General features: G+C 39.1%; 1 protein-coding gene across 2 annotated transcripts in view; it reads left to right on the top strand.

Moving 5' to 3' along the window:
• Positions 1 to 23,217, top strand: part of BIVM (basic, immunoglobulin-like variable motif containing) — a 44,952-nt gene extending 21,735 nt beyond the window's left edge. For both annotated transcript variants that reach the window (XM_011933861.1, XM_011933860.1), the window contains exons 5-11: positions 4,170 to 4,265; positions 4,874 to 4,978; positions 5,196 to 5,290; positions 14,700 to 14,832; positions 17,597 to 17,683; positions 21,726 to 21,822; positions 22,645 to 23,217. In XM_011933861.1, coding sequence (XP_011789251.1) covers positions 4,170 to 4,265; positions 4,874 to 4,978; positions 5,196 to 5,290; positions 14,700 to 14,832; positions 17,597 to 17,683; positions 21,726 to 21,822; positions 22,645 to 22,938 — 907 coding nt within the window. In that variant the 3' untranslated portion in view covers positions 22,939 to 23,217. The remainder of the gene's footprint in view (positions 1 to 4,169; positions 4,266 to 4,873; positions 4,979 to 5,195; positions 5,291 to 14,699; positions 14,833 to 17,596; positions 17,684 to 21,725; positions 21,823 to 22,644) is intronic.
• The last annotated feature ends 3,767 nt before the right edge of the window (positions 23,218 to 26,984 follow it).

Raw genomic sequence — 26,984 nt, forward strand, 5'->3', positions numbered from 1 at the left:
TTTTTATCATATTTAATCTCAAGTTACCTAAGTATGCATCTCTAAAAAATGACTTTTTTCTACTTAACCACAATACTTTTGTCATACCTAATAAGATTAACAATATTTCCCTAGTGTCTAATTCCCAGGCTAAATTCACATTTCCCAGATTGTTCTGAAAAGGTCTTCACATCTGTTTGTTCAAAGTGGGACCCAGTTGTGAACCACATGTGTGTGTGTCATGACCCATAATTGTCTCAATCTAGGACAGTCTCCACCCCACTTTCCCCCTTTTCTTTTTAAAATTCTATTTATTTTAATCAACAAATGAGAATTGTAAAGATTGACTCATTGAAGAGACTTGGCCAGATATTTTGTAGAATGTCCTACATTCCAGATTTGTTTTTTCGTTTTAGTTTCCTAAATTATTCATCTAACCTCAATATTTCCTGTAAACTGAAAGTTTAACCAAAGACTTGGTTAAATTCCAGTACAACATTTTATGCAAGAACGCTGCTTAAGTGGGCCCTCATACTTCAAACGTTTCACATCAGAAGGCACATGGTATCTGATTATCTAATCTTAGCAATTCTAAGTGATTACTGGGGTAAGGTGGTGACAGTTGTATTCTACATTGACGAGTTCTTTTTCTCCCGTCTGCTACCCTCAAGTAATCATTAGGGTGACAGAGTGGCATTAGGTAATAGCCAGGTTCCATCAGCTTCTTACCTTACGGTTTTAGCCAAATGTATTGACAACCCAAACTCATTGATGATCCTTGTCTGAATATTTGTTGCAAAATGGTTACATTTCAAAATTCCATTTTTTTTTTTTTAACTTTTATTACCCAGCCTTCTTCTGTAGCTTTCATTGATCAACTGGGGCTATTTGGTTATCTTAAAATACAGTTCCTAGTCTACTGAAAACAAGTTTAATTCATGACAACTTTTCTGTGTTACTGACTCTGATTGGGGTTTTTAAAATTCCTTTGTATGACATTTTAGAAATATATTTTTATCACTTATTTAATAGATATTGGACCCTTCGCTGTAGGCTGAGAAACAGATGCACACAACATGGTCTCTGTTTTCCCAAGGTTTACAATCCAGTTGAGGAGAGGGGACTACACAGAAAAATGTGAAATAACTTAGGCAGTTTGTCACATGATGGCTATGAATCAGTAATTAACCATGAAAGGAGGTAATGATCACCAAAATGCTTTACTAAGGTCCTGGGTCTTAAGGGAGGGAATATGAAGTGTTGCAGGGGGTGAAGGGTCTTTGAAAGGATTACAGCAAAGCGTCTCTGGAATGTGGGTAATGAAGAGTAGAGTAGCTTGTCTAAAGGGAGGCTCAGAGAAGCCAAGAAACCTGCCAATGTCACATGGCTAAGAAGCAGAAGATCTTGTATTGAAGCCGAAGAGTCAGACTCAACATTCATGCTGTTTCCTTATAACACATGTCATGATCTGTTTCTTAGATATCAGGCTCCATATTAATTTTGTTTTCTGAGTTAAAGATAAGCCATGGATGATTTCTTAACAAAAGGAACTTTTATAAAGATAAATTTGAAATAGTTAGTTTGTAGGGAATAATGGAGAAGAGACATTAAAGTCAAAAACACTCATTTTAGTTTCTTTGAAAAGAAGCCTTTGCTCGTTTGTGCTTCTAATCACTTAGATTTAAGCTTTGTTTCAACAACAAATCTGTGTAACTACATGTTAATAGTATAACATGTGAGGCCACGAAGGCTAGGACTAGGAAGGATAGATGAGAGAAATGCCCTGAAGGGAAAACATCACCAGGAATATAAGCCTGTTTTCCACCGAGAATATTACAAGATTAGGTTAGAATGGAAAGTCCCGTAGAAGGTAGTAGAATGTTGGTAAACAGTTTAACCTGGTCATGAACAAGACTAGGAAACAAGTTGAGATTGATGAAAAAGTATGAAAAATCTTAAGAGAAATCCCCCTTTCCCTCTCCTTTTAAACAGTCTTTCAGGCCAAATTTAGTGTTATGAGAAAAAATATACACATGCATGTAATACTTTGTTAGTAAATGTATGTAAAGATAAATTTTGTAAAATATAAAACACTGTTAGTGTTGGACTTGAGAAATAATCCCCAAAATTGAACTCTGGCAAACATATTCACAGCAGAAAAAAAAAATCAGTAAATGAGTGACTTGCTTGTGTTTTATCAGCACGGACTATATAGCTTATGATGACAGAGCTGTTAATAATCACTTGTCCACAGAGATCTCTTGGGTTGGAGTTCACATTCATATTTAAACAACTAGGGCAGATTACTTGAATAAGGACGTTAGTAAACTGCTCATATGTTTCCAGGGATGGGGGAAAGGGGAAAAAGGGAGTTGTGTTGTTCAATGGGTAAAGAGTTTTGTTTTTGCAAGATGGAAAAGTTCTGTTGCCTAACAATTTGCATATAGTTGACACTACTGACCTGTACACTTAAAAATGGTGTACATGATAAATTTGATGTTGTGTGTTTTTACCACAATTAAAGAACAAAGCAAAACTGAGGGAGGACTCAATAGATTTGACAATGAGGTGTTGAAGACAGCACTTAGTATGTTAAGTGACAGTTATTATCTTTTGTGTGTCATTTTGTGTAGTTGAGTCTACAGATTTAGGGGTCCTGGAGCATGTTCTCACTTATAAATGGGAGCCAAACAATGTGAACATATGGACACAGGGAGGGAACAACACCCATTGAACCCTGTTGGGGGGTGGGAACCTGGGAAGGGAGAGCATGAGGAAAAATAGCTAATGCACACGGGGTGTAATATCTAGGTGATGGGTTCATAGATGCAGCAAACCACCATTACACACGTTTATCTATGTAACAAAGCTGCACATCCTGCAAGTGTACCCTGGAACTTAAAAAAAAAAAGATGTAAGGATCATGGTTAACTTGTATGTTTGCCAATATGCATAGTATATATACATATACAAATGTATATATGCACACATGCATATGTCTAATTTTTCATTTTGTGATTAATTTTCAGAAGACACTAAAGTTGCTCTTGGTGATGATAGCTCTTGTTTCTTTGTTTCATTGTGGCTACTTCTTAGCACCTTCTTTAGAAAGCAGTTAGGAGAAGATCATTTGAAAGTCAACGAGTATTGTGGGTTATTGTTAAGCTGATTTAACATTGTCTCCCCCTACAACCATGCTTGACTAGCTTTGCATTTGGCCAGGTGCAGTGGCTCACATCTGTAATCCCAGCACTTTGGGAGGCTGAGGTGGGAGGATCACAAGGTCAAGAGATTGAGACCATCCTGGCCAACATAGTGAAACCATGTCTTTTCTAAAAATACAAAAATTACCCTGTTGTGGTGACACATGCCTGTAGTCCCAGCTACTTGGGAGGCTGAAGCAGAATTGCTTGAACCCGGCAGACGGAGGTTGCAGTGAGTCGAGATTGTGCCACTGCACTCCAGCCTGGGCGACAGAGTGAGACTCCATCTCAAAAACAAAAAAAAAAAAAAGAAAAAAAGAAAGCCAACCTATTTCTTCTTAAAGCAGAATAAATAAATGATCTGTCTCTTTCTCCTTCTGTTCACATTCGCCCCAGTTTCTTCTCTTGAATCATGACAGTTTGGAAAATTATCTGGATTGCTTAGTGCCACTGAATCATGCCATGGAAGGATTTTGCATTTCATTTTTAAAATTCTCTGTGACAGGAGAAGCACTGCTTCGTGGCTCCTTGCCCAGGGATTTTAGATGGACAAGTGGGTAATAAATGGATGATTTTTAGTTTGGGTTGGAGAATTTCTCTGAGAAGTTGACACGTGGGGGTAATGCTTTGTTTCTCCTGTATTTCTGAAGTTGCAAATAATCATGTATGCCGTTCAACCAGGAGTTTATACCAAACTTTTAATAGGTGATGTCTAAATTTATGTATCATTAATTTTTTTCCCATTGGTTTGGATAGCATCCACTTTAACTGGTAGTTAGTTATACTTAGCTATTTTTATTAAAGCAGGTGATTTATTGTTATTTTATATTTATGACATGATTAATAAGTGAATAGGGAAGATTTTACATTGACTTAGGAGATCAAAGTTTTCATTACATTAACACCCTTAATTGCCATGAGTTTTCTATTTCTAGCATGCATATTTTGTATTCATTCAAGTGAAGAAAACAGTTTTTGTTTTCTCAGGTACTGCATAAGCCGACCACAGTATAAGACTTCTTGTGGCATCTCCTCATTAATTTCTTGTTGGAATTTCTTATATAGCACAATGGGAGCTGGAAAGTAAGTATGTCCATTTATCAGTATCCTCAAACTCCAAAGTAATTTGATGTTGCTTTTTCTATAACAGAAAAATTTTTAAGAACAGACTTTTTATGAATTAAAAAACCCTGCTGTATTTTAGTGTAAGTCTTTTAGCTTAAAATATACACATGTATTATTTTCAATAAAATAAAAATGAGCCAGGTGCAGTGGCTCACACTTGTAACATCAGCACTTTGGGAGGCCAAGGCGGGAGTATTGCTTGAAGCCAAGGAGTTTGAGACCAGCCTGGGCAACAAAGCAAGATCCCATCTCTACCAAGTAAAAAAGTAAAAACAACTAGCCAGGCACAATGGCATGTACTTGTAGTTCTAGTCTCTTAGGAGACTGAGGCAAGAGGATCACTTGAGCTAAGGAGTTTAAGGCTGCAGTGAGCTATGATCACGCCACTGCACTCCACCCTGGGTCACAGAGTGAGACCTTGTCTCTAAAAAAATAAATAAAATAAAATAATGAAAAATATTACTAAAATTATTTGCAAATCAGACAAACATATTAACATTGAGATAGGTTGTATTTGCATATGACTGGAATTGAAAAATGAAAGGCAATGAATGTTTCTTTTGTAGTCTCCCACCTATTACCCAAGAAGAAGCTTTACATATTCTGGGCTTTCAACCTCCATTTGAAGATATTAGGTTTGGTCCTTTCACGGGAAATACAACACTTATGAGGTATGAAGACCCTCTTAGAGGCAATACCATGTTTCTAGTTTTGCAAAATAATAATGCTGTAGATGTGTGTTGATAGTAAAGCATGTATCCAGCTGCTGGGCTTCAACCTCTCATGGGTATACCAACTTTGGGCTATACCTGGATTTTTTTAGAATTGGAATAATGCCATCTTTGTTGTAGAATTGTTGCCATGAGCAAATCTTCTTGTTATTTTCAGGTGGTTTAGACAAATTAATGACCACTTCCATGTAAAAGGATGCTCTTATGTTCTATATAAGCCTCATGGGAAGAACAAAACAGCAGGAGAAACTGGTAGGTAAACATATAGAAGATTTACACACACACACACACACACACAACACACACACACACACACACACATGCACACACACACGGTTTAGAGTTCATCTCAAAGACTGGCTGTTTAGCTTCCTGGGACATTATGTAAACCCTCAATATAGTCTGTTACTTGCATGTAATCTGTAGGGCACTTTCTAATATGCAGTTTAATATTTTGCCTCTTCTCACCTTTTTACGTAGAACCTTTAGAACTTTAAGGTATATCACAACACTACTCTAACATATTGTACTGTTTGGGTCCATGATGTGTGCGTGTGTGTGCGTGTGTGCGCGCACATGCTAGTAAAACTCTAAGGAAGCAGCATGGAGTTAGCAGTTTTTCTTCCTGAGAAGGAATGTAAGGATTTGAGAATATTTGATGTTAGACCTGTGTGGTAACATATAATGGCAGGAAAATAGACTGTGAAAGTGACAAAGTTTTGCTATAAAATAGTCTTGGTTATAACAGAAATATTAATGGAGTTGATCTCAAGGATTATTCTAGTTATGTGCTAATTAAATAATTGGTACTATTTAGCAATTTCCATTTTTAAAATTGTTACAATCTTTTGACTGTATAAATCAGAAAACTATAATACACTGTTAAAGAAAAAATTATTCTGACACTTGTTAATAGGGTGAGGAAGACTTTATTTAAGACTTGTGAAAGGCGTATTGTAGTAGGGATGAGAGATCAGGCTCAACTCTGAATACAGCAAAGACAGCTGGGACTTTATAGCCAATGAACACAGCAAGGGGTTTGGGGGTGGAAAATTACTAAGAGGGGTAAGGGTATGGGGATTCTTGCTAAACTGGCCTAACAGACTTCTTGCTAAAGGCAGGTCAAGGTCTGAGACATCAAGACTTGGTAGGGGAGGCCCGTGAGGAACTTGATTAGATATTAAGGGTTGTGGGTTCTCTCTAAACTGACTTAGCAGGATTCATGCTAAAACTGGACACAGAAGTCAAAAGTCCAGGACTGTTTGTGAAGAAGACTCAAGGATTAATCAAGAAGAGAGTTGTTATCAATAGAGGGTATATGGTTTACCAAGGTAAAAGACTGAGCACAAAGTCAGGTATCTTTCTGTTGACCTATATTGGGGATATCGAGTTGGTTACTTGGAGGCAGGCTTGGAGATTACATGTTGGTTTCTACACATACTAGTTTTGTGACCTTGAACAAGTCACTTGCTGAGCCTTGATGTAGACCTTTTATCTTTCTATATTTGTATAGGGTCAGTGTGAGGATAAAAGGAGACATATTTGTAATGTACTCAGCATGCTGTGTTACAGAGTAAGGACTCAGTAAGTGCTAGCATTTATTCCTACTGACTAAATTCTATGCATTCACATGGGGACTGTCTATCCCTCTGGAAAACACAGCTTTAAATGCTGTGTTGCTATTTATTTCTGTTTCTAGTGAGACTGTAACCACACTACTCTCAGTAAGTGACCAGGCAATGAAAAACTAAGAAAGGATATATTATCCTGTTTCATAATTTTCTCTTCAGCTGTGTCTAGTTTGCTTTTTATACTATCTACTGAATTTGAGTTTTTTAAAAGAGGTTTTCAATCATTTTTATTCTAAAATATGTAGTTCTTTGAAAAATATGCTTTAAAAAATAATCTCATTCCTTACTCATATTTTCAAATCCTTTTATTTTTGAAATCTATTGAAACTTTTTTCCTCTGTATTTGGTGTAATGTAAGAAATGTGTATATATCCGATTTTGCTGTCTCTTGTTTCTTCTGGATCTTATTTGAGGTGTCTTCGTGTGCCATGAAAAGAAAATGCATAATTTGGCATTGTCTTGTATAGTTCTTGAATGTTTACTTCCACAAGATGTGCCAAACCTTGTTCTAGTCCAAAAGATTTTCACAGTCATTCTCTAGTTATTAGAAGGTATAATAATGATTCTGTCAATTGTGTTCATTAAAAGTTTTATAAAATGTCTGCCAATGACATTTTGCACCCTGTAAACTGAATACATAGCAGTTCAGTGAAAGCAAGTGAAAGGTTGAGGGTGTCAAGGCACAGTAATTAGCAACCTGAGCCCGCACCACCATGTGGAGTTCCTGCCCCTCTCTCAGGATAGCACATGTGTGACCTGGGACCTTTGGATGTAGGGTTGTATAGTGTAGAGAGCATCCACACTCAATCTACAGAATAAATACTAGTAAAACTTAATTTCTTTTTAAAATACGAGGATCACTATAAATAAATGTTCTGATATTTTGTTTCTGTGCCCCCAAAGGGGGTCATCTTGTATAACCACTTGGATGTGTCAGTACTGAAAATCATTAACCTAGAGGAGCAGTAGCTGGCAAACATTTTTAAATAAAAGGCTTGATAGTAAATATTCTTGGCTTTGAGAGACACATGGTTCTGGGGCAGTCACAGCTGCTTGATGCAGCTGCTTGGATCTCAAAGGCAGCCATAGACAACATGTGAACAAATGGATATGGTGGTGTCCTTGGAAAAACCTTACCGATGGGCCTGAAATTTGAATATCACATACTTTTCACATGTCACAAAATATTATTTTCTTTGGAAATTTAAAACATTTTATTATTTATTTTTTAGAGATGAGGGTCTTATTCCATCCACTAGGCTGGAACGCAGTGGCTGTGATCATGGCTCACTGTGGCCTTGAACTTCTAGGCTCAAGCGATCCTTTCCCCTTAGCCTCCCAAGTAGCTAGGACTACAGGCTCATGCCACCGCATCTGGCTAATTTTTAATTTTATTTTTAATTTTTTTTCGATTAAAAAAATTTTTAGAAACGGGGGCTCACTATGTTGCCCAGGCTAGTCTTGAACTCCTGGTCTTAAGTGATCCTCTTACCGTGGCCTCCCAAAGTGCTGGGATTACAGGCATGAGCTACTGTGCCTGACCCTTTTTTCTTTTGATTTTTAACAGTGTAAAAAGCATTTTATCTTGCTGCCCATTTCAACACAGGCTGCAGTCTGCAGACTGGATTTATCTGTTGGTGGGACTTTGCCAACCCCTCACCTAGAGGATGAAGCTTAAATTCCTGAGCATGGTGTTTGAGGGACTGGCTTTCGAGTATCCTGCTCCAACCTGCCTCCCCTGGTGTTCAGCCATGCTGGGCTCCTCGCTGTTTCCCTGTTCTTCACAAGGTACAGGTCATCCTTAGGCCTATATGCCTCACCAATGAGATGCCCTGCTGTGGAGCATGTGGGATGTGGGATTTCATACCTTCGTGATTGGTGGATTCCTATGTATTTGTCCATCCTGGACTTCAACGTAACAAATGGATATAGTGGTGTCCCGGGAAAACTGGGGGGGTGGTGGGCGGCGGCTTTTTCTTCTGCTTGCCAGGCAGGATTCAATCCCTTCCTCTCCTGGGTTGTCACAGCAGCACGTGTGCCTATGGTAGAACCTTGATTTCGTTGCGAGGTAATTCTTAGTGCACCATATGGTTTCATGCAGAAAAACTAGTTACCTTCCTTGAAGATTAGGTCAAGTTCTTACTCATTTTTGCATCACAGTTCCTGATACTTAGGTGCTCAATAGGAGTTAATTTAATGAATTCTCAATTGAGGAAATGAGGCAGGAAGAATTCAGGAGATTGGGGTTAGGAAACTTCTAGGAGAGAATTTTGTTGTCCATTCCAAAGCTGGCATTCTTCCTTTGCAAGAGCTCTCTCTTGTGATGTGGAAAGGAAAATGTTTTGTTTTTCCCTTTCTGTAGCTCATCTTTCCTTCTGGCTCCTACCTGCTCTTCCCTCCCCACACTCCTAGACACACACTCACCTGCACCTGTGTGCTAGGTCGGCCCTGCTTTCCATCAGAACCCAGTGCATCCTCCTTCTGTCTTCTGGAGTCTTTCAGTTGACAATTTTTCAAGTGTTCCTAAGGACGGAAAGGAGCCAACTCATGGAATCTGATGTTTTCAACTTGACATCTTAGCAGTGCCTTGAACATTGCCTTTTACATTATAAACAGTAAAAGATTAAGACTGTCTCAGAATCACTTCTTAATTGATTCATAGGGTGGCTTTATATCTCCTTTAATGGGGTGTGGACCAGAGTGCATGTCTGGGAGTATAGAAATGATCACTGGAACGAATGTCATACTTACGTGTCAGACATAATGGAAAGCTATTACAATGCAGTTCTCAGTCTTGTGTCTCAAGACTGCATTATGAGTAGGGCCCTGGGAGACACCAGAACAAGACTCATAATTCCTTTTACTTGTTTTCTTTTTGTCTGCTGATTAGAAGAGGACTTCATTAGAGCAGTTCATGGCTTTTTCTATTAATATCAGCAGTATCTAGATAGAGTGAGAAGATAGATGAAGAGATGGGTCAGTGAAAATAAAGAAAAAGAGGGGAAGCAGGAAGACCAAGAGAAATTAGAATAAGAGACAAAATCTATCAAAGAAACTCTGGGTATCGAGGACACATCAGCCATATAAATTTAATCAAATTCCCAAAGTAAGGATATATAATTTTTAAGTTAATGGAATGGAATAAAACACTAAAAGGGCCGTGGAGAGAGTTGACTTAGGAACCACTATTCTGGAATTTTAAAAGATTTTTGATCAACTGTCCTGTCCAGCTTTCAGATTTGATACTATAATCTTGCTAGAAATTCTCATTTGTAGATCTTTTGAATATCTGTACTTTATTTATTTTATTTTCCAATAGTCTGGTACCTCCCAAGTTCTTTGTGACTGATTTAAATGTAATGATTTGGTGCATGTGTTAACCAGTTCCCTTAATAATCAGGATGTGTAGCATTGGGTCCCAGTGACTTTTTTTTTTTTTTTAAATCTATATGTTTAAATTTCCTTCAGCATATATTCACACTTTTTCATTGAGGAATGGGATGAACTACCTATTTTCCTTAACTTTTTTTCTTTCATTTTGTTAGGAGGTTGAGGTGGTTACTGTAATTTCTTTGAGTAAGTTTTAATATATTTTTCAAATTTTATTCCTACTTTCATTTTTTTTTTCAGAATATTCGACTTCTTACTGCTTTTCTGTGTGCATTTCTGGAAGCATAATTAATCTGCCTACTCCTCCTGGAATATTTTTGTCTTTACCTTTGCTAATTGGGGGAGCCAATTAAGCCCTGCTTCATCTCTGATATGTTCCTTGACCACCTTAGCCCTGGATTCCTCTAAATGATTATTCACACCCATCATTTTCCATTTGCTATGTGCTATGTTTTATTATGTTTCACCTGTTTAATGTGAGTGTCCAGCTCCTTGACCATAGGGACTGTTCTGAGTAGAGCTTACATTCTAGATATGATGCCCACGACATCACATGTTACCCTATGAATTCTGATGGTGTTCAGGGGGTAGGGTGGTTCATGTGTAAAGCGCAGACATCTCTTCTGTTCTCTCCCGTTGCGGAAGAAAGAGTTGCAGAGATAGGCTTTCTCCTTTCTTTCTGGGATGTTCACTGGTGAAAACCGTTGTCAGTAGCGCTGTTTGTTTAATAACACTTTTAAATGGATCTTCTCTCTGTGCTTAAATTGTTTTTTAAGGACCGCTAGGCCTGTTTTTCACAATGGGCTTTATGTTTTCCTGGGGACCACGCTGCTGTGATTCAGGGACTTCCCGGTGCTTATTTCCAATGGGCTCTCAGTAACTGTAAATTAAGCACACTAATGGAATAAAAGCGAAGTCCAGGTCTTTTGATAAGACTTAGCTGTTAGGGCCGGGCGCGGTGGCTCAAGCCTGTAATCCCAGCACTTTGGGAGGCCGAGGCGGGCGGATCACAAGGTCAGGAGATCGAGACCACGGTGAAACCCCGTCTCTACTAAACATACAAAAAGTAGCTGGGCGCGGTTGCGGGCGCCTGTAGTCCCAGCTACTCGGGAGGCTGAGGCAGGAGAATGGCGGGAACCCGGGAGGTAGAGGTTGCAGTGAGCCGAGATCGCGCCACTGCACTCCAGCCTGGGCGACAGAGCGAGACTCCGTCTCAAAAAAAAAAAAAAAAAAAAGACTTAGCTGTTAATATGAGTATTTTTTTTCAGAGATGTCACTAGCCACAATGAAAATTTATTCTAGGAGTTGCCAACATTAGATCTCTGTTCAGATAACTTCAAAGTATGGGTTCACTTAGCCACCAACATTTGTGCCAGGCAAGTCCAGATTCATTTTTTTTTTAATCAGCTAGCTTGAAAATTGTATTTATGTTCATGTATTAGTTTTTTTCTAGGGGGTATTGCAGTTCATAACTTTTGCTTAACAGAGAAGACTCATCTTTGGCCTCATTCCTATATGACTCACATATCTCTTCGCCATGATTGTTGCTACCAGCTTACTGCAGCACCTCAGTACATCTCAGGTGGACAATGCATTAGTATTCTGTTTTCCTCATGTACTGATTTTCTCCAATTCATATTAGACACAAATCATAAATCTCCTGAACATGCAGTGCTAGTATACCTCTTTCCTCTTTAGGAGCTGTCTGGTGCTTGCTTACAGCATAAACTGCTTAGTGTCATTCCAAGCTGACACAGATTGGTCTTCCCCTGTTGTCCTCCATGTACCGGTTATATTTAAAAGATGTCAGGGGAGGCTGGCATGGTGGCTTATGCCTGTAATCCCAGCAGATTGGGAGGCCTAGGTGGGTGGATTATTTGAGGCCAGGAGTTTGAGACCATCCTGGCCAACATAGTGAAACCCCGTCTCTACTAAGAATACAAAAAATTACCTGGGCATGGTGGTATGCACCTGTAATCCCAGCTACTTGGGAGGCTGAGGCACGAGAATTGCTTGAACCCGGGAGGTGGAGGTTGCAGTGAGCTGAGATTGTGCCATGCACTCCAGCCTGGGCATTTTTTTTTTTTTAAAGGGGAATAAGGACCTTGCAGACTAATGTTAGGTTGCTGGATTACCTATCAGAGTTTCAGAAGCTATTCTTGTCTTTGTAGGTGTAAAAATATACTCTAGTAAGTTCTTCTGGAGTTATCTAGCATTCCTATATAGATGATCAGGGTCTACAGGACAAGCTCATACCAAGCAAACTCAGAATGTCAGAATGTTAATGGAGTAACTTGAAGTAAGAAACATAATCTCAAAGGGACCAGAATTCTCTTGTTGGCTGCTCAGGATACCTGCTCTTCTCCATGCAGCAGGCTGGTGAATTCCTGTAGTTTTGTTCTCCTTTCTCTATGCCGTGCAGATCATGGGTCTGCATTTGGTGGTGGTTGCTTTGTTGCTTCAGTTTCAGATTTTAAAGATATACTGAAGTACAGACTCAACTTCATTCTGAATTTAGCTTCCCTCAGTAATACATTTGTGTCTTCTCATACACAGAATTACTTTCTTGGATGACTGCCTTAATGTATTAAATACTGTATTTACTGGCTTGGCACAGTGGCTCCCGCCTGTAATCCCAACACTTTGGGAGGCTGAGAGAGGTGGAACACTTGATGTTGGGAATTTCAGACCAGCCTGGTCAACATAGTGAAACCCTGTCTCTACTAAAAATACAGAAATTAGCTGGGCATGGTGGTGAGTGCCTGGAATCCCAATTACTTGGGAGGCTGAGGCATGAGGATCGTTTGAACCCGGGAGGTAGAGTTTACAGTGAGCTGAGATCACGCCACTGCACTCCAGCCTCGGCGACAGAGCAAGACCCTGTCTCAAAATAAATAAATAAATAAATAAATTTTAAAAAATGCTGTATTTACTATCTTTTATTTCAGAGGGTGATCTTTTTCTGATTTTGGCCTGAAATTGTTGGGTTGTCCCACAGTAGGCTTCTCTATACCATCATACCCTTTATTCTATAAACTAGATCATGGGCTGTTCCCTGAGTACATTCCTTCTTCCCCAGTGGTTTTGTTTTCTCCTCATGCTCTTTCCTCTGTCTAGATTATTGAAATCCTGACACTTCATTAAGTTTCATCTTGAATGCTACTTCTTCTTGACTCCTCAAACCTGATGTGCTCTTTCTCTTTTGAATTCTATACCCCTTTTGTGGCACTATCTTATTCCACTTTATATAAAAGTTACTTGTTCCATCTTCCCCACTAATAGACTTGAGGGACTGTGCATCACTCCTTGGCTCTCTGCTACAGCCGTGGACCTGCTGTTCTTAGTAGTCTTCAGCTATTTCAGTGGCCAGAAAGTCAATCATTGAAACTGTGACTTGGAAGCTTTCATCTGCTTCATCTATTTTTAGGATTTGTAGTTTTAATGGGCTGTTTATGAATAAATAATTTAGCTTCTTCTGGGAGATGCAAGTTAATGAAACCTCAGTTAATGGCTTTGAGTACTAAGTGCTGGTAAAAAGTCATTTCTTATGGTAATACTTTTGAAATTGACCACTATTATAGTTATGGCAAATGTCCAAGGAAGAGTGGATATAAGAGGGTGTGGTGGTACTACCAGCCTGTCTCTGTAGAGATGTTATCTTTGTCACTTGGCTTTTGAAGGCTACTCCTCTAGCCTCCATAAGTTTTGTGTAAAGATTAAAGTGTGTGTTAGTGTTGTAGAAAAAACGGGGTTCTTATCACACAACAAGGAAAGATTAGGCTCGCAAATACTTTGAAGGGTGAGGGGGAACAGAATTTATTGGGTGAAAAGGAAAAACCTCAGCAAAGCGAGAAGGGTTCCTGCTAACAGGCCCTCATCTCACAGATTGAATCCTAGGTTACCACACAGGGACAGGAGAGGCTAGGTTCGTCCCCACTGCAAACAGCGGGCACTTCCCGGGGCCCAACCCCATCCTCCCAGCATGCAGACCAGTTGGAGATTCTCCAGGAAGCCCTTTTTACTTGGCTGTCTCATTAGTAGGAGAAGTTTGCATTTTTAGAACTTGTTTATTACCTGGAGTTTATTTTTATTCATATACATCAGTAGTCTTTTAAGTTGGGATGGGCGTACTGCATATATATTAGAACCTCTATATTTTAACCTAATTTTAAATTCCAACTTTTTGTATATCTTTTATAAAGACATGTTAGTACAGTGGTATATGTATATACTTTACAAATGCATGTGCTAATATTGGGCATGCTTGTTCAGAATTTTAAGTGATAGCTGTGTACAACCAGAAAAGTTGAAACCATTGCTGAATACACTAGGTATTAGGTTTTAGACACATTAAATTTCATAGACAACTATGTGTGTTATTAGAAGGTTTTGGTAATCAAGGACATATTTTAGTTCTTTAGTTTGCTAATGAGCTTGTCTGAATTTCAGTTTAAAGAGTAAAACAGAATACATTTATTAACATTTTTTGTACCTCTCAGTAGCCTCTTGTTTTTCCCCAGCAGTGTCAGTATGTTGCAAGTAATGTCTTTTCTGTCCTTAAGCCCTTAACCAGTCCTGTGTGTAAAGCGTGGACACTGCTTTATGGGCTTTCAGTTTGTTTGTTTGTTTGTTTTTAATAGCTTCAGGGGCCCTGTTGAAGTTAACCCGTGGATTGAAAGATGAATCGCTGGCTTATATCTATCATTGCCAAAATCATTATTTTTGTCCAATTGGCTTCGAAGCAACCCCTATTAAAGCTAATAAAGCATTCAGGTAAGCATTGACATGTTTTAGAAAGTGCATTTTAAGAAATATTAAAAACTAGCCGGGCACTGCGGCTGTCGCCTGTAATCCCAGCACTTTGGGAGGCCGAGGTGGGCGGATCATGAGGTCAGGAGATCGAGACCATCCTGGCTAAGACAGTGAAACCCTGTCTCTACTAGAAATACAAAAAAAATTTAGCCAGGCGTGGTGGCAGGTGCCTGTAGTCCCAACTACTTGGGAGGTTGAGGCAGGAGAATGGCATGAACCTGGGAGGCAGAGCTTGCAGTGAGCCGAGATCGTGCCACTGCACTCCAGCCTGGGCAACAGAGTGAGACTCCGTCTAAAAAAAAAAAAAAAAATTAAAAAATATTAGAAGTCTCTGAAATTGGAAGGCTTGGTGATCTGCTTTCCTGACATCAAGTTAGACTATTCTTTAAGTATTATGACTTACTCTTCTGCAGAATTGCATTTAGTTAATTGTGCTGTTGAAAATATCCATTTAGATACTGTTGTTCAGTCATTATAGGAAAAAGTCATTTGAAAAGTCACTTGTTTTTCCCTTAGAGACAGGGTCTCACTCTGTCATCCAGGCTGCAGTGCAGTGGTATAATCATAGCTCACTGTAGCATCAAATTCCTGGCCTCAAGTGATCCTCCTGCCTCAGCCTCCTGAGTAGCTGGGACTACAGGCATGCACCACCATGCCCAGCTCATTAAATTTATTAATTTGTGTTTTCTATAGAGGCAAGGTCTTGCTGTATTGTGCAGGCTGGTCTCAAACTCCTGGCCTCAAGTGGTCCTCCTGCCTGGGCCCCCCAAAGTGCTGGGATTACAGGTGTGAGCCACCACACTCTTCCTGAAAAGTAATTTTTACATTTATTATAAAACAGTTGCAAAGGATTTTACAGACTATGTCTTAGTGCCTCATCCAGTGTCTCACATGTACAGTGTATTGCAGAATCTAGTGTCAAGAAGATTGTCACAACTGAGTAAATTAAAAAGCATCTTCTTTTCTTAAAGTGAAGAACATGGAATTTATCTGGGTTCCCCCTTTGTCCTGATTGCAAGGAAGCTCTGAGCCAATTTTTACTTCCAGTGTCAGAAACTACATGACCTTCATGGTTATCTTTCTTTTTTGCCTAATCCAGAGTTTCTGTTTTATTAACTATATAACTTTACTGGTAAACTTCCATCTTTTTGGAAGAGATGATCCCTAAGAAAGAGAAGGTGACTGAGTTTTAATGGTTTTTTTTTCCTGCTTAGCCACTTTTCCTTATGATGGGTTGAGATAATACCAGGATGGTTCAAATCCAAGGGAGAAGTGTCTTGTTAAGAATTGGTGGGTGGCCGAGGCAGGCAGATTGCTTGCACCCAGGAGTTCAAGACCAGCCTGGGCAACATAGTGAGACCCTGTCTCTACAAAAAATACAAAAATTAGCTGAGTTTGTTGGTGCGCACCTGTAGTCCCAGCTACTTGGGAGGCTGAGGTGGGAGGATCACTTGAGCTGAGATCAGGCCACTGTACTCCAGCGTGGGCAACACAGCGAGACCCTTTCTGTAAAAAAAAAAAAAAAAAAGGGAATTGGTGAAAACACAAGCCATGAATACTTTGAGCAAAGGGATTGGCTTGGTCGTGGGAACAGGATGGGTTCTTTTTTTCTTTTTTTTTTTTTGAGACAAGGCCTTGCTCTGTTGCCCAGACTGGAGTGCAGTGGTGAGCTCACTGCAGCCTCAACCTCCTGGGCTTAAGTGCTCCTCCCACCTCAGCCTCCTGAGTAGCTGGAACTACAGGTACACACCACCACACCTGGCCAATTTTTCTATTTTCTTTTGGAGACAGGGTTTCAGGGTTTCACCAGGTTGCCCAGGCTGGTCTTGAACTCCTGGGCTCCAGTGATCTGACCACCTCAGTCTCCCAAAGTGCTCGGATTATAGGCGTGAGCCACCACACCCAGCCAGAATGGGTTATTTGGGGTTGGAGGCCATGTGACCTTGGAGCCCCACTCAAAGGCCCCTTAGGTTTAGGGAAGAGAGGAATTCTGAGGCAGGTTGGAATGACCTGGGAGAACCAGGAAGCTGGAAGTTGTGTTTTGTGAATGAGGAGCGAGAGGGAACTCTCTTGTTCTCTCCAAATGCTGAAATGCTTTATTCATCTTTCTGGAGGTGGAATTTCTTTTATTATTTAATCCTGCATCTTCACCTTATTTCAGACATTTATCAAATATAAATCATGGTTTTAAACCGACTTTATACCCTTTAAAAGAGAGTTCCTCACTTCGGTCTTTACCTAAGAATCATGTGAGATTTTTTTTAAAAACTATACAAATCCCCAGGCTGTACTCCAGACCTATTCGAATTAGAATGTCCAGGGATGGGATAAGGAAATCAGTGTGTTTAGAGACTCCATTGCTTTAGGGTTTTATTTTTAGGATGTCTTTTGAGATGTCTTGAATTCATAGTGAAAGTAGAAGAGTAGTGGAAAAACGCAGGTAGCATTCCAGGATTTTTTTTTTCCTCCTAGAATTTTAGAAGTGGTCTATTAAAACATTTTATAGCCCTAGATTTTTGAATAGAGGATTAAGGCTGAAATTTAATTTGTGAGTTCTCTTTAATGGTCTATAGAAATTTACCCTCACCTAAGCTCTAATGTCTGTTCTTGATGAATGAATGCCATGTTTGAGTACACTCTAGTATGCCTTTTATTAATATATAGTTGAAGCAATATACTCAAGGGAGTAACTATTAAACTTACTGCAAATGTATTTTATGGTTAGCAGGGGACCTCTCTCACCACAGGAAGTTGAATATTGGATCTTAATTGGAGAATCAAGTAGAAAACATCCTGCCATTCACTGTAAAAAGTATGTTGACTTCCCTTTATTTTCTTTAATTGGGGTAACATTTAGAGACAGTGAAATGCACAGATCTTAGTTGTATATAATTAGTTTGATGAACGAATGCACCTGTATACTCACCACCCAAATAGGATATGGTACACTTTCATTGCCATGGAAAATACCCTCACTCTCTACTCCTATCAGTTTCCATAGAAAGCCCCTCTTCTGATTTCTGTCACCACAGATTTGCTTTGCCTCTTCTTGAATTCCATGTAAACAGAATCATATTTTTGCGTCAATATCTTAAGTAACATATTTGAGATTCCTCCATTGTGTCACGTGTATCAGGAGTTTATTTTTTTTTTATTGCTGAGTAGTATTCTGTTGCATAAGCATGCTGCAATTTGTTTTCCATTTTCCTGTTGATGGGCATTTGAATTGCTTTGAGGTTTCGTCTCTTGTGAACGAAGCTGTTAGGAACATTCATGTACAAGCCTTGAAACAAATTGTATAAAAATTTTAGTGAAATATAATTCACATACCATAAAGTTCACCGCACCCATCATGCGCCGTGGCTCATGCCTGTAATCCCAGCACTTTGGGAGACTGAAGTGGGAGGATCGCTTGAGCCCAGGAGTTCAAGACCAACCTGGGCAACATAGTGAGACCATGTCACAACCAAAAAAAAAAAAAAAAAAAGAGGCAAGAAGATTGCTTGAGCCTAGGAGATTGAGGCTGCAGTAAGCTGTGATCATACCACTGCACTGTCATCTGGGTGACAGAATGAGATCCTGCCTCAAGAAAAGGAAAAACATGTACAATTCCATAGATTTAATTATAGTTACAGGGTTCTGCACCAATCACCACTATCTAATTGCAGAAAATCTTCATCACTCCAGAGAGAAATCCCGTACCCCTTGGCAGTCACTGTGCATTCCCTGAGCCTTGGCAACCACTGATCTACTTTCTGTCTCTAGGGATTTGCCTATTCTTTTTTGTTTGGTTGGTTTTTTTTGAGACAGAGTCTCTTTCTGTTGCTTAGGTTGGAGTGCAGTGGTGTGATGTCAGTTCACCGAACCTTCACCTCCCAGGTTCAAGAGATTCTCCTACCTTAGCCTCCTGAGTAGCTGGGATTACAGGCGCCCGCTCTCATGCCCAGCTAATTTTTGTATTTTTTGTAGAGCCGGGGTTTTGCCATGTTGGCCAGGCTGGTCTCAAACTACTAACCTCAAGTGATCCCCTCGCCTCAGCCTCCCAAAGTGTTGAGATTACAGGCGTGAGCCACTGCACCCGGCTGGGATTTGCCTGTTCTTGACATTTCGTATGTAGCATTTCGTACCTGGCTTCTTTCACTTAATATAGTGTTTTCAGTGTCATCCATGTTTTAGCATGGATTAGAACTTCATTCCTTTATATGGCCAAATCATTTCCTTCGTATGGATAAGTCACTTTTGTTGTACAAGTCTTTCAGAGGACATATGTTTTGTTCTCCTGGAAGATACCTAGGACTAGAATTGCTGATTCATAGTATAGATGTATATTTAAGAAACTGTGAGAAAATTCTCCAAAGTGGTTGTAAACCTTCTGATGAACAGAAGTTCTAATTCTAATTAATTTTAATTAAATTTATTTTATCAATTTTGTTCTTTTATGTGTTTTGTGCCTAATAAGAAATTTTTGCCTACCCCATGACCTCAAAGATGCTTTCCTGTTTTTTTCTAGAAGCTTTATAGATTTTATGTTTAGATTTCTGATCCATTTCTATTATTATTTTGAGACAGGGTCTCTAGCACCCAGGCCAGAGTACAGTGGTATGATCATGGCTCACTAAAGCCTCGACCTCCTGGGTTCAAGTGATCCTCCCACCTCAGCCTCCTGAGTAGCTGAGACCACAGATGTGTGCCCCCATGCCCTACTAATTTAAAAATTTTTTTGTAGAGATGGAGTCTTGCTGTGTTGCCCAGGCTGGTTTAAAACTCCTGGACTCAAGTGATCCTGCCTCCTTGGCCTCCCAAAAGGCCAGGATTACAGATGTGAGCCACCATGCCTGGCCTTAATTACCTTTTGTGTGTGGTATGTGGTAGAGCTCAACTCTGATTTTTTCCCCCAGTGTTTATCCAGTTATTCTAGCACTATTTGTTTACAAAGATTTTCCTTTCCTTATTTAATTCTTTGGTGCCTCTGCTGAAAACTGTATGTGTGGGCTGTTTCTGGACTCTGTCCTACTAACCTGTCTGTCCTTTTACTGATGCCAAACTCTCAACTGTTTATACTAAATCCTGAAATTACATAGCACGAATTTTCTGAATTTTTCTTTTTCTTAAAGATTGTTTTGGCTCTTCTAGGACCTTGGCTTTTCCATAAAAATTTTAGGATTTGTCTTTTTGCTCAAAAGCCTGTTAAGATTTTGATGAGGATAGAATCTATAGAATTCATAATTTCGGCTGGGTGCGGTGGCTCACGCCTGTAATCCCAATACTTAGGTGGGAGGATCACTTCAGCTCAGGATTTCAAGACCAGCCTTGGCAATATGGCGAAACCCCATCTCTACTAAAACTACAAAAATTAGCCAGGCATGGTGGCATGTGCCTGTAGTCTCAGCTACTCGGGAGGCTGAGGCGGGAGGATGAACTGAGCCTGGGAGGTCGAGGCTGCAGTGAGCTGAGATTGCACCACTGCACTCCTCCCTAAGTGACAAGGTGAGACCCTGTCTCATAAATAACGAAAGAATTAATAGTTTAGTTTTAGGAGAATTGACATTGTAACAACACGGACTATATCTTTACTTAATTAGAACTTTAATTTCAACTTTTCTTTTTATTTTTCAGTATGGAGTTTTATGTCTTTTGTTAAACATTTTTTCTCAATGTGTTCTTTTACACTGCTGGTGGGAATGTAAATTAGTACAATCATTATTGCAAACAGTATGGAGATTCCTTAAAGAACTAAAAGTAGCTCTACCATTTGATCCAGCAATCCCACTACTGAGTATCTGCCCAAAGGAAAATAAGTCATATGAAAAAGACACAGGCACACATGTTTATAGTGACACAATTCTCAATTGCAAAGATGGAGAATCAACCTAAGTGCCCATCAACCAATGAGTGGATAAAGAAAATGTGGTATGTATATACCACGGAATACTACTCAGCCATAAAAAGGAATGAAATGATGTCTTTTGCAACAACTTGGATGGAGCTGGAGGCAATTAATTCTGAAGTAACTCAGGAATGGAAAACCAAATATCCTATGTTCTCACTTTAAGTGGGAGCTAAGCTCTGAGGATGCAAAGGCATAAGAATGATATAATGGACTTTGGGAACTCCTGAGGGAAGTCTGGGAGGGGGGTGAGGGATAAAAGACTACATATTGGATACAGTGTACACTGCCTGGGTGATGGGTGCACTAAAATCTCAGAAATCACTACCAAAGAACTTATTCGTGCAACCAAAACCCAGCTGTACTGCCAAAACAATTGAAGTAAAACAAAAGATATTGCAATAAAAAGTTTTTCCTCAGTGCGTTACACTTTTTGATGCTATTGTAAATTGATTTTTAAAAAATTTCATTTCCTCATTTGCTGGTTGAATACAAAATTACAATTGATTTACCTATGTAGACCTTGAATCTTACATCTTTACCAAATCCTATTAGTTCTAGTAGTTGTTTTGTAATTCCCTTGGATTTTCTGCACAATTGTGTTGTCTGCTAATAGAGACATACTAACTTTACATTATTTTAAAAGTGGACTTGACTGTAATTGAAAAGGAAATATAGCATGTTGCTGCTTTAGCCTGCAGGATGTCATCTAATATGTTGGTACTTATTTATTCTGTAGGAAGAGTAACCAATTGTATACTGAGAACCTTGGCAATGGTTGGATAAACAGAATTGTCATAAAACTAGAAGTTATTACAATTTAGTAGATGAAACAATGTTGAGATAAGAGAATTACTGCCAGTTATTGCTGTGATAATATTGCAGCAACTTGCTCATGAAAAATTCCATTGCAATGATACTTTGGACCTAAAGAAAATTGTGCTTTATCCTTTCTTCTTAACTATAGATGGGCAGATATTGTTACTGATCTAAACACTCAAAATCCAGAATACCTGGATATCCGGCACTTAGAGAGGGGACTGCAGTATAGAAAAACAAAGAAGGTAAGAAGAACACCATTGTGTTTGAAAGCATTTCCCAGCTGACCAAAATGCAGTGTTTTACTTAGCACTCTTTAGGTTGTAAAGAACAGAAACCTATATTTTATAGAGGAGTGAAAATTATTTTAAGGACACAGGGCTGTCTTTAAAACCCTAGGGCAAGGGGTATAACCTGGAGTCACAAAGGAATGGTAGATGGTAGCAGGTATTGGAATGATAGCAAGGACCAAGTAATTGGTAGTCTGCTTCACTCTTTTGGGGGCTATATATTGTTCTTAGCTCTCCTTTTGTCTGATTACTTTCTTCTTATGATCATCATCTTTCAACTTACGTATCTTTTTTAGATGAACACCCTAGACTGAGACTGAGCTGTCTTGGGTTCAGTTCCATAGTCTTAGCACAGCTTGGGCCAGATTAACTGTGGCCTTATGGCAGTCATGTGTAGAAACAAGGCTTTGAGGGAGACTCTCAGGAAATGATATCCCACTGAAACAATCTTACTCATAAAACTATATGAAGAATAGGAGAGAGAGGAAGAGGAATGATCTTGGTGTTTGAATTAGGCAGATGGGGAAGTTCTCTAGTATGTGTTGAGAGCAAGTGTAGAGGCACGGGGAGGAAGGTGTTTTGGCTCCGGTGGGCATTGTTACATTTTGTAAAGGCCGCTGTCAGAAAAGGTGCAGGATAAGGTGCTCTGATGATGCCTGGAAGGAAAGTACCATTTTGAGGCAGGTGAAGTAAAAAAGAAACAAGGGAGTTCATAGGGACAAATTAGTACAATTAATTTCCCTTTATTTTCTTCACCCAATTTTTTTTTCTTCTCAGGTTGGGGGAAATTTGCATTGCATCATAGCATTCCAGAGACTTAACTGGCAAAGATTTGGCCTTTGGAACTTTCCATTTGGAACCATTAGACAAGAATCACAACCTCCAACACATGCCCAGGGAATTTCCAAATCTGAGAGTGAAGACAATATTTCCAAGAAGCAGCATGGGCGTCTGGGCCGCTCTTTCAGTGCTAGTTTCCATCAGGAGTCGGCATGGAAAAAGATGTCTAGTATCCATGAGAGAAGGAACAGTGGTTACCAGGGTTACAGTGATTACGATGGGAATGATTGACGGTGCTTGGTACTGAACAGCTGGCATTATACATGAAACTGCTATATAGAGACTGTATAAAGACAGTAGAAGATTTTAGTGAGCCTACATTAAATAGGAGCAGATCTTGTGGTATAAAAAGTAACCTTGTAGTTCTCCAGATACTAAGCTTGTACATGATTATGATGGGTGATTTCAGATATATAAGCAGATAAGCACAGATTATTGTCCTTTCAAGTATATAAATAATCTGGACAGAAAATTTCACAAAATTCAGTAAAATTACAACTGTTGTCTAAATAAGTCAAACACAAATTCACTTAATAGCATCAAGATTTGAAATACTTAAGCATGAAGTGACTTTTTTAATGACTCGAATCTCTAGATATTTGTTACAGATAGTTTTACTCTCAAGACCAAGATGTAAAGTACCATCTGCCCTTAAAGAAATTGGGGCCATCAATTTCTAGTTTTCACTCATGGTTGACACACGCTTAAAATTATTTCATGCGTCTAGTAGTTCTTTGATTTATAACAGGATCTTGCTTGCCTCATGTGTTTCCTGGTTATGTTCTTAGGATTCTGACTAAGAGGCAAAAGAGAAAAGACTCAAGAAACTGATCCTTTCTTTTGGTGCAAATTGATGACTTAGTGCATTGATTTCGATTTTTTGACTTTCTTGATGTGGTTTGTAATAATCACATATTGACAAGAACCTTAGGTCTTGAAAGACTTTTGTAAGTCTAGATGACGTTTGCCTTAGGGATAAAGTAAAAGAACAATTGGCACCCAGGGTTATCTGTGACATGAGATCTCCTGATATTTGATTGCTCTCTCAATATGGAGTCATATGTTGATAACAGTACTGAAGATGCGTAAGAAATGCCCAAGTCACTCAGAGGACAACTACCCATATTCCAGACTCTGAGCTGTTTCCTTTTTTAAAAATCGTATAGACAATTAGCTGTTTGAAGTGAGTATTAAATATTTCAGAAGTGTGAATTTCATGTATTTGAGCTCCTCTAGCTGCTGTCAGTTTTTCTTCTGCTGCCAATCTGTGACTCACAAATGACTAGGATCTCTTGTTCTTTAATTTTAGGGTCTTGTTCCAGGACTCAAATCAGTAACTTGGTGATTACAAGGTGCTGAATATGTTGGTAACCATATCGCAATACACCTCAAGGAAAAGGTTCAGATTTTTATTTTTAAAATATTTTCATTTTTTCTTGAATTTTATATCCATTTGTTCACTCATACATGCCTAGCCTACAGAAGGGGATATATATTATGAAATGGTCATTTTTCTGAAGAGAATATTTTGCTTGAAATGCAAAGAACTGAAAGAGATTTGTAGGTTGTTGATTTTGTTACTTCATACTGGAACTTTTAAAAAGTTTTCATCAAATAAAGTTTTGTTTTCTACTTTTAATTGTATGAATGTTTTTAAACCTTTGTTTTAGGTAGAAAGTACCATTATGTCTTTGAAGTACATGATAATTTGTCAATTCTGCTCAACTGGTACATCATAAGAAACCATCTTGAGTCTTTTATTATTAATGAAACAATATGCATTATGACTATAATTTTAGATTTCTAATTTAATAGGAAATAGACAATTTGATTCTTGTATTAGTTTGAACCAAATGAAGTTGTCATCTTTGTAGATCAAAAATGGTTGAATATCAGCAATTTCATACAGTTCAACTGAATATTTCAGAGAAGAGGTAGGTAGGAAGAACCAAGAGGAAAGGAGAAAAATGCAAAATAAAATAAGAAATTAAAGGATAGGGTGACACCTAGAAAAAGAGGATGAGTTATTCAAACTATTGACCATAATCAGTTTTTATAAAAGTCTTGATGTGTTCTAAGTTTGGCTTTCCAGTTATTAGGAGCACAATGAGGTTTGAGTTTAGTGAGATTATTTTTCCCGCAGAAGCTGTAAGCAAGAGTTACTGCATACTTGTCTTAGAAGATTAGTAAAATTCCCCCCATTATATTTGATTTATTGGTCAGCTCTGAGGAATCCCCATAGATAAAATGAACATTCAAATACTGGCTCTGCACTTACAAGCTATATCACCTGTAGTGATATAGGCAAGTTAAGGTTAATTATTTTTCTGTGCCTATTTCCTCATTAGTAAAGTGGGGGTAATAGTATCTACTTTATAAATGATTTTGAAGAATAAGCTAATACATGTAGTGTTTAGAACAGTGCTTTGTAGATAGGAAGTGCTATTTAAGAGTTTGCTATTATCATTCCAACAGATGTGAATTTTACTATTCAGAGTCTTTAGAGAGAGCCCTTTAGACAGCATCTTAAGGAGCTAATTCCTTTTAAATCTAATATGCACCACTTAGTTGCTGTTTCTTCAAAAGAATATTTCATATTCAAGAATGTTGCTTTATTTTTTTGAGATGGAGTCTCACTTTGTCGCCAAGGCTGGAGTGCAGTGGTGCTCTCTGCAGCCTCTGCCTCCCGGGTTCAAGTGGTTCTCCTGCCTCAGCCTCCTGAATAGCTGGGATTACAGGCATGCACCACCATGCCTGGCTAATTTTTGTATTTTTAGTAGAGACCAGGTTTCACCATGTTGGCCAGGCTGGTCTTGAGCTCCCGGCCTCAAGTAATCCGCCTGCCTTGGCCTCACAAAGTGCTGGGATTACAGGCATGAGCCACCGTGCCCAGCCTTTGCTTTGGTTTTAAAAGTACTTACAATACTCAAATACCTATGTTGGCTATTTGTTTTTACCCAGCTCATGGGCAGAAAAAAATAAAAGTTTATTTAGATCAAATTCTGCGCAGTTCCTTTCTCTCCTACTATTATTGTTAAAGAATTGTGTGCCATCATTAGGCCAAGTTGGTGCAGCAGCTACAATACTTCCCAACTTGTCTTCTCCCATACTGGAGGGGCTCAGGCAGCTCCTCTAGGATCTATCATATTCTGCATCTCAGCTTTACCCATAACACTCCCACCCCTCCTGTACCAGCAATTCACTCAACTAAATTATACACCATTATCAGGTCAATTCTTAAATAGCTCAACAACAACAACAAGATGTTGGCGGCATTCCCATTTTACTGGCAGAAACTGAGGCTTTCATTGGTGAAGAAACTTGCCTAGGATCACAGTGTCTTAGTTTCTCAGGGCTACCATAACAAAACACCACAGACAGGGTGGCTTAAACAACAGAACTTTATTTTCTCACGGTTCTGGAAACTAGAAGTCCAGGACCAGGCAGGTTTGGTTTCTTCTGAGGCCTGTCTCCTTCACCTGGAGAGGGCTGCCTTCTCACTGTGTCCTCACATGGCCTTTCCTGTGCCTGTCATCCCTGGAGTCTCTCCATGTGGACCAATTTCCTCTTCCTACAACGACACCAGTCAGATTGGATTTAGGGCCTATCCTAATGGCCTCATTTCAATTTAATCATTTTTAAACGCCATGTGTTCAGATAGTCACATTCTGAGGTACTCAGGCTTCAACAAACGAATTTTGGAGAACGCAATTCAGACCATAACACAATGCAACATATGTCTCAGATGAGATCTGAATGAATTATCAGCCTAACCTCCAAGCAGATTCTTTCAACAGACTGCAAGGTGCACTGGAGAGCTTTAGACTAGAGGCATAAGAGGTCATTTAGGCAATATTTACAGAACTGCTAAGTGCCAGGAGTGGGGGATGTAACAGTCAACAAAATCGTTCTTCATTTCACTAAGTTTACAGTCTACCATGGGGAAGAGACAAATACTGAATAGGCAATTATATTACTCTCAGTAAAATAACAACTGGGAACAGTTTCTGGGGATTACTTTACATATGGAGGAAATGCAAAAAACACTTTGTCAGGATTATTCCTGTAGAAAATTAGTTGTGACTGGGTCAACCAAACATGGCCACTGTGAACCATCTTGTTGGGCATAGAAATGGTTTTGTTAAAAATGGATTTCTCCACAGAGCACGGTGGCTCATGTCTGTAACTCCAGCACTTTGGGAGACAGAGGCAGGAGGATTGTTTGAGACCAGGAGTTTGAGACCAGTTTGGGCAACAAAGCAAGACCCTGTCTTTAA

Source organism: Colobus angolensis, unplaced genomic scaffold (assembly GCF_000951035.1).
Source record: "Colobus angolensis palliatus isolate OR3802 unplaced genomic scaffold, Cang.pa_1.0 Scaffold13, whole genome shotgun sequence".
NCBI lineage: Eukaryota > Metazoa > Chordata > Mammalia > Primates > Cercopithecidae > Colobus > Colobus angolensis.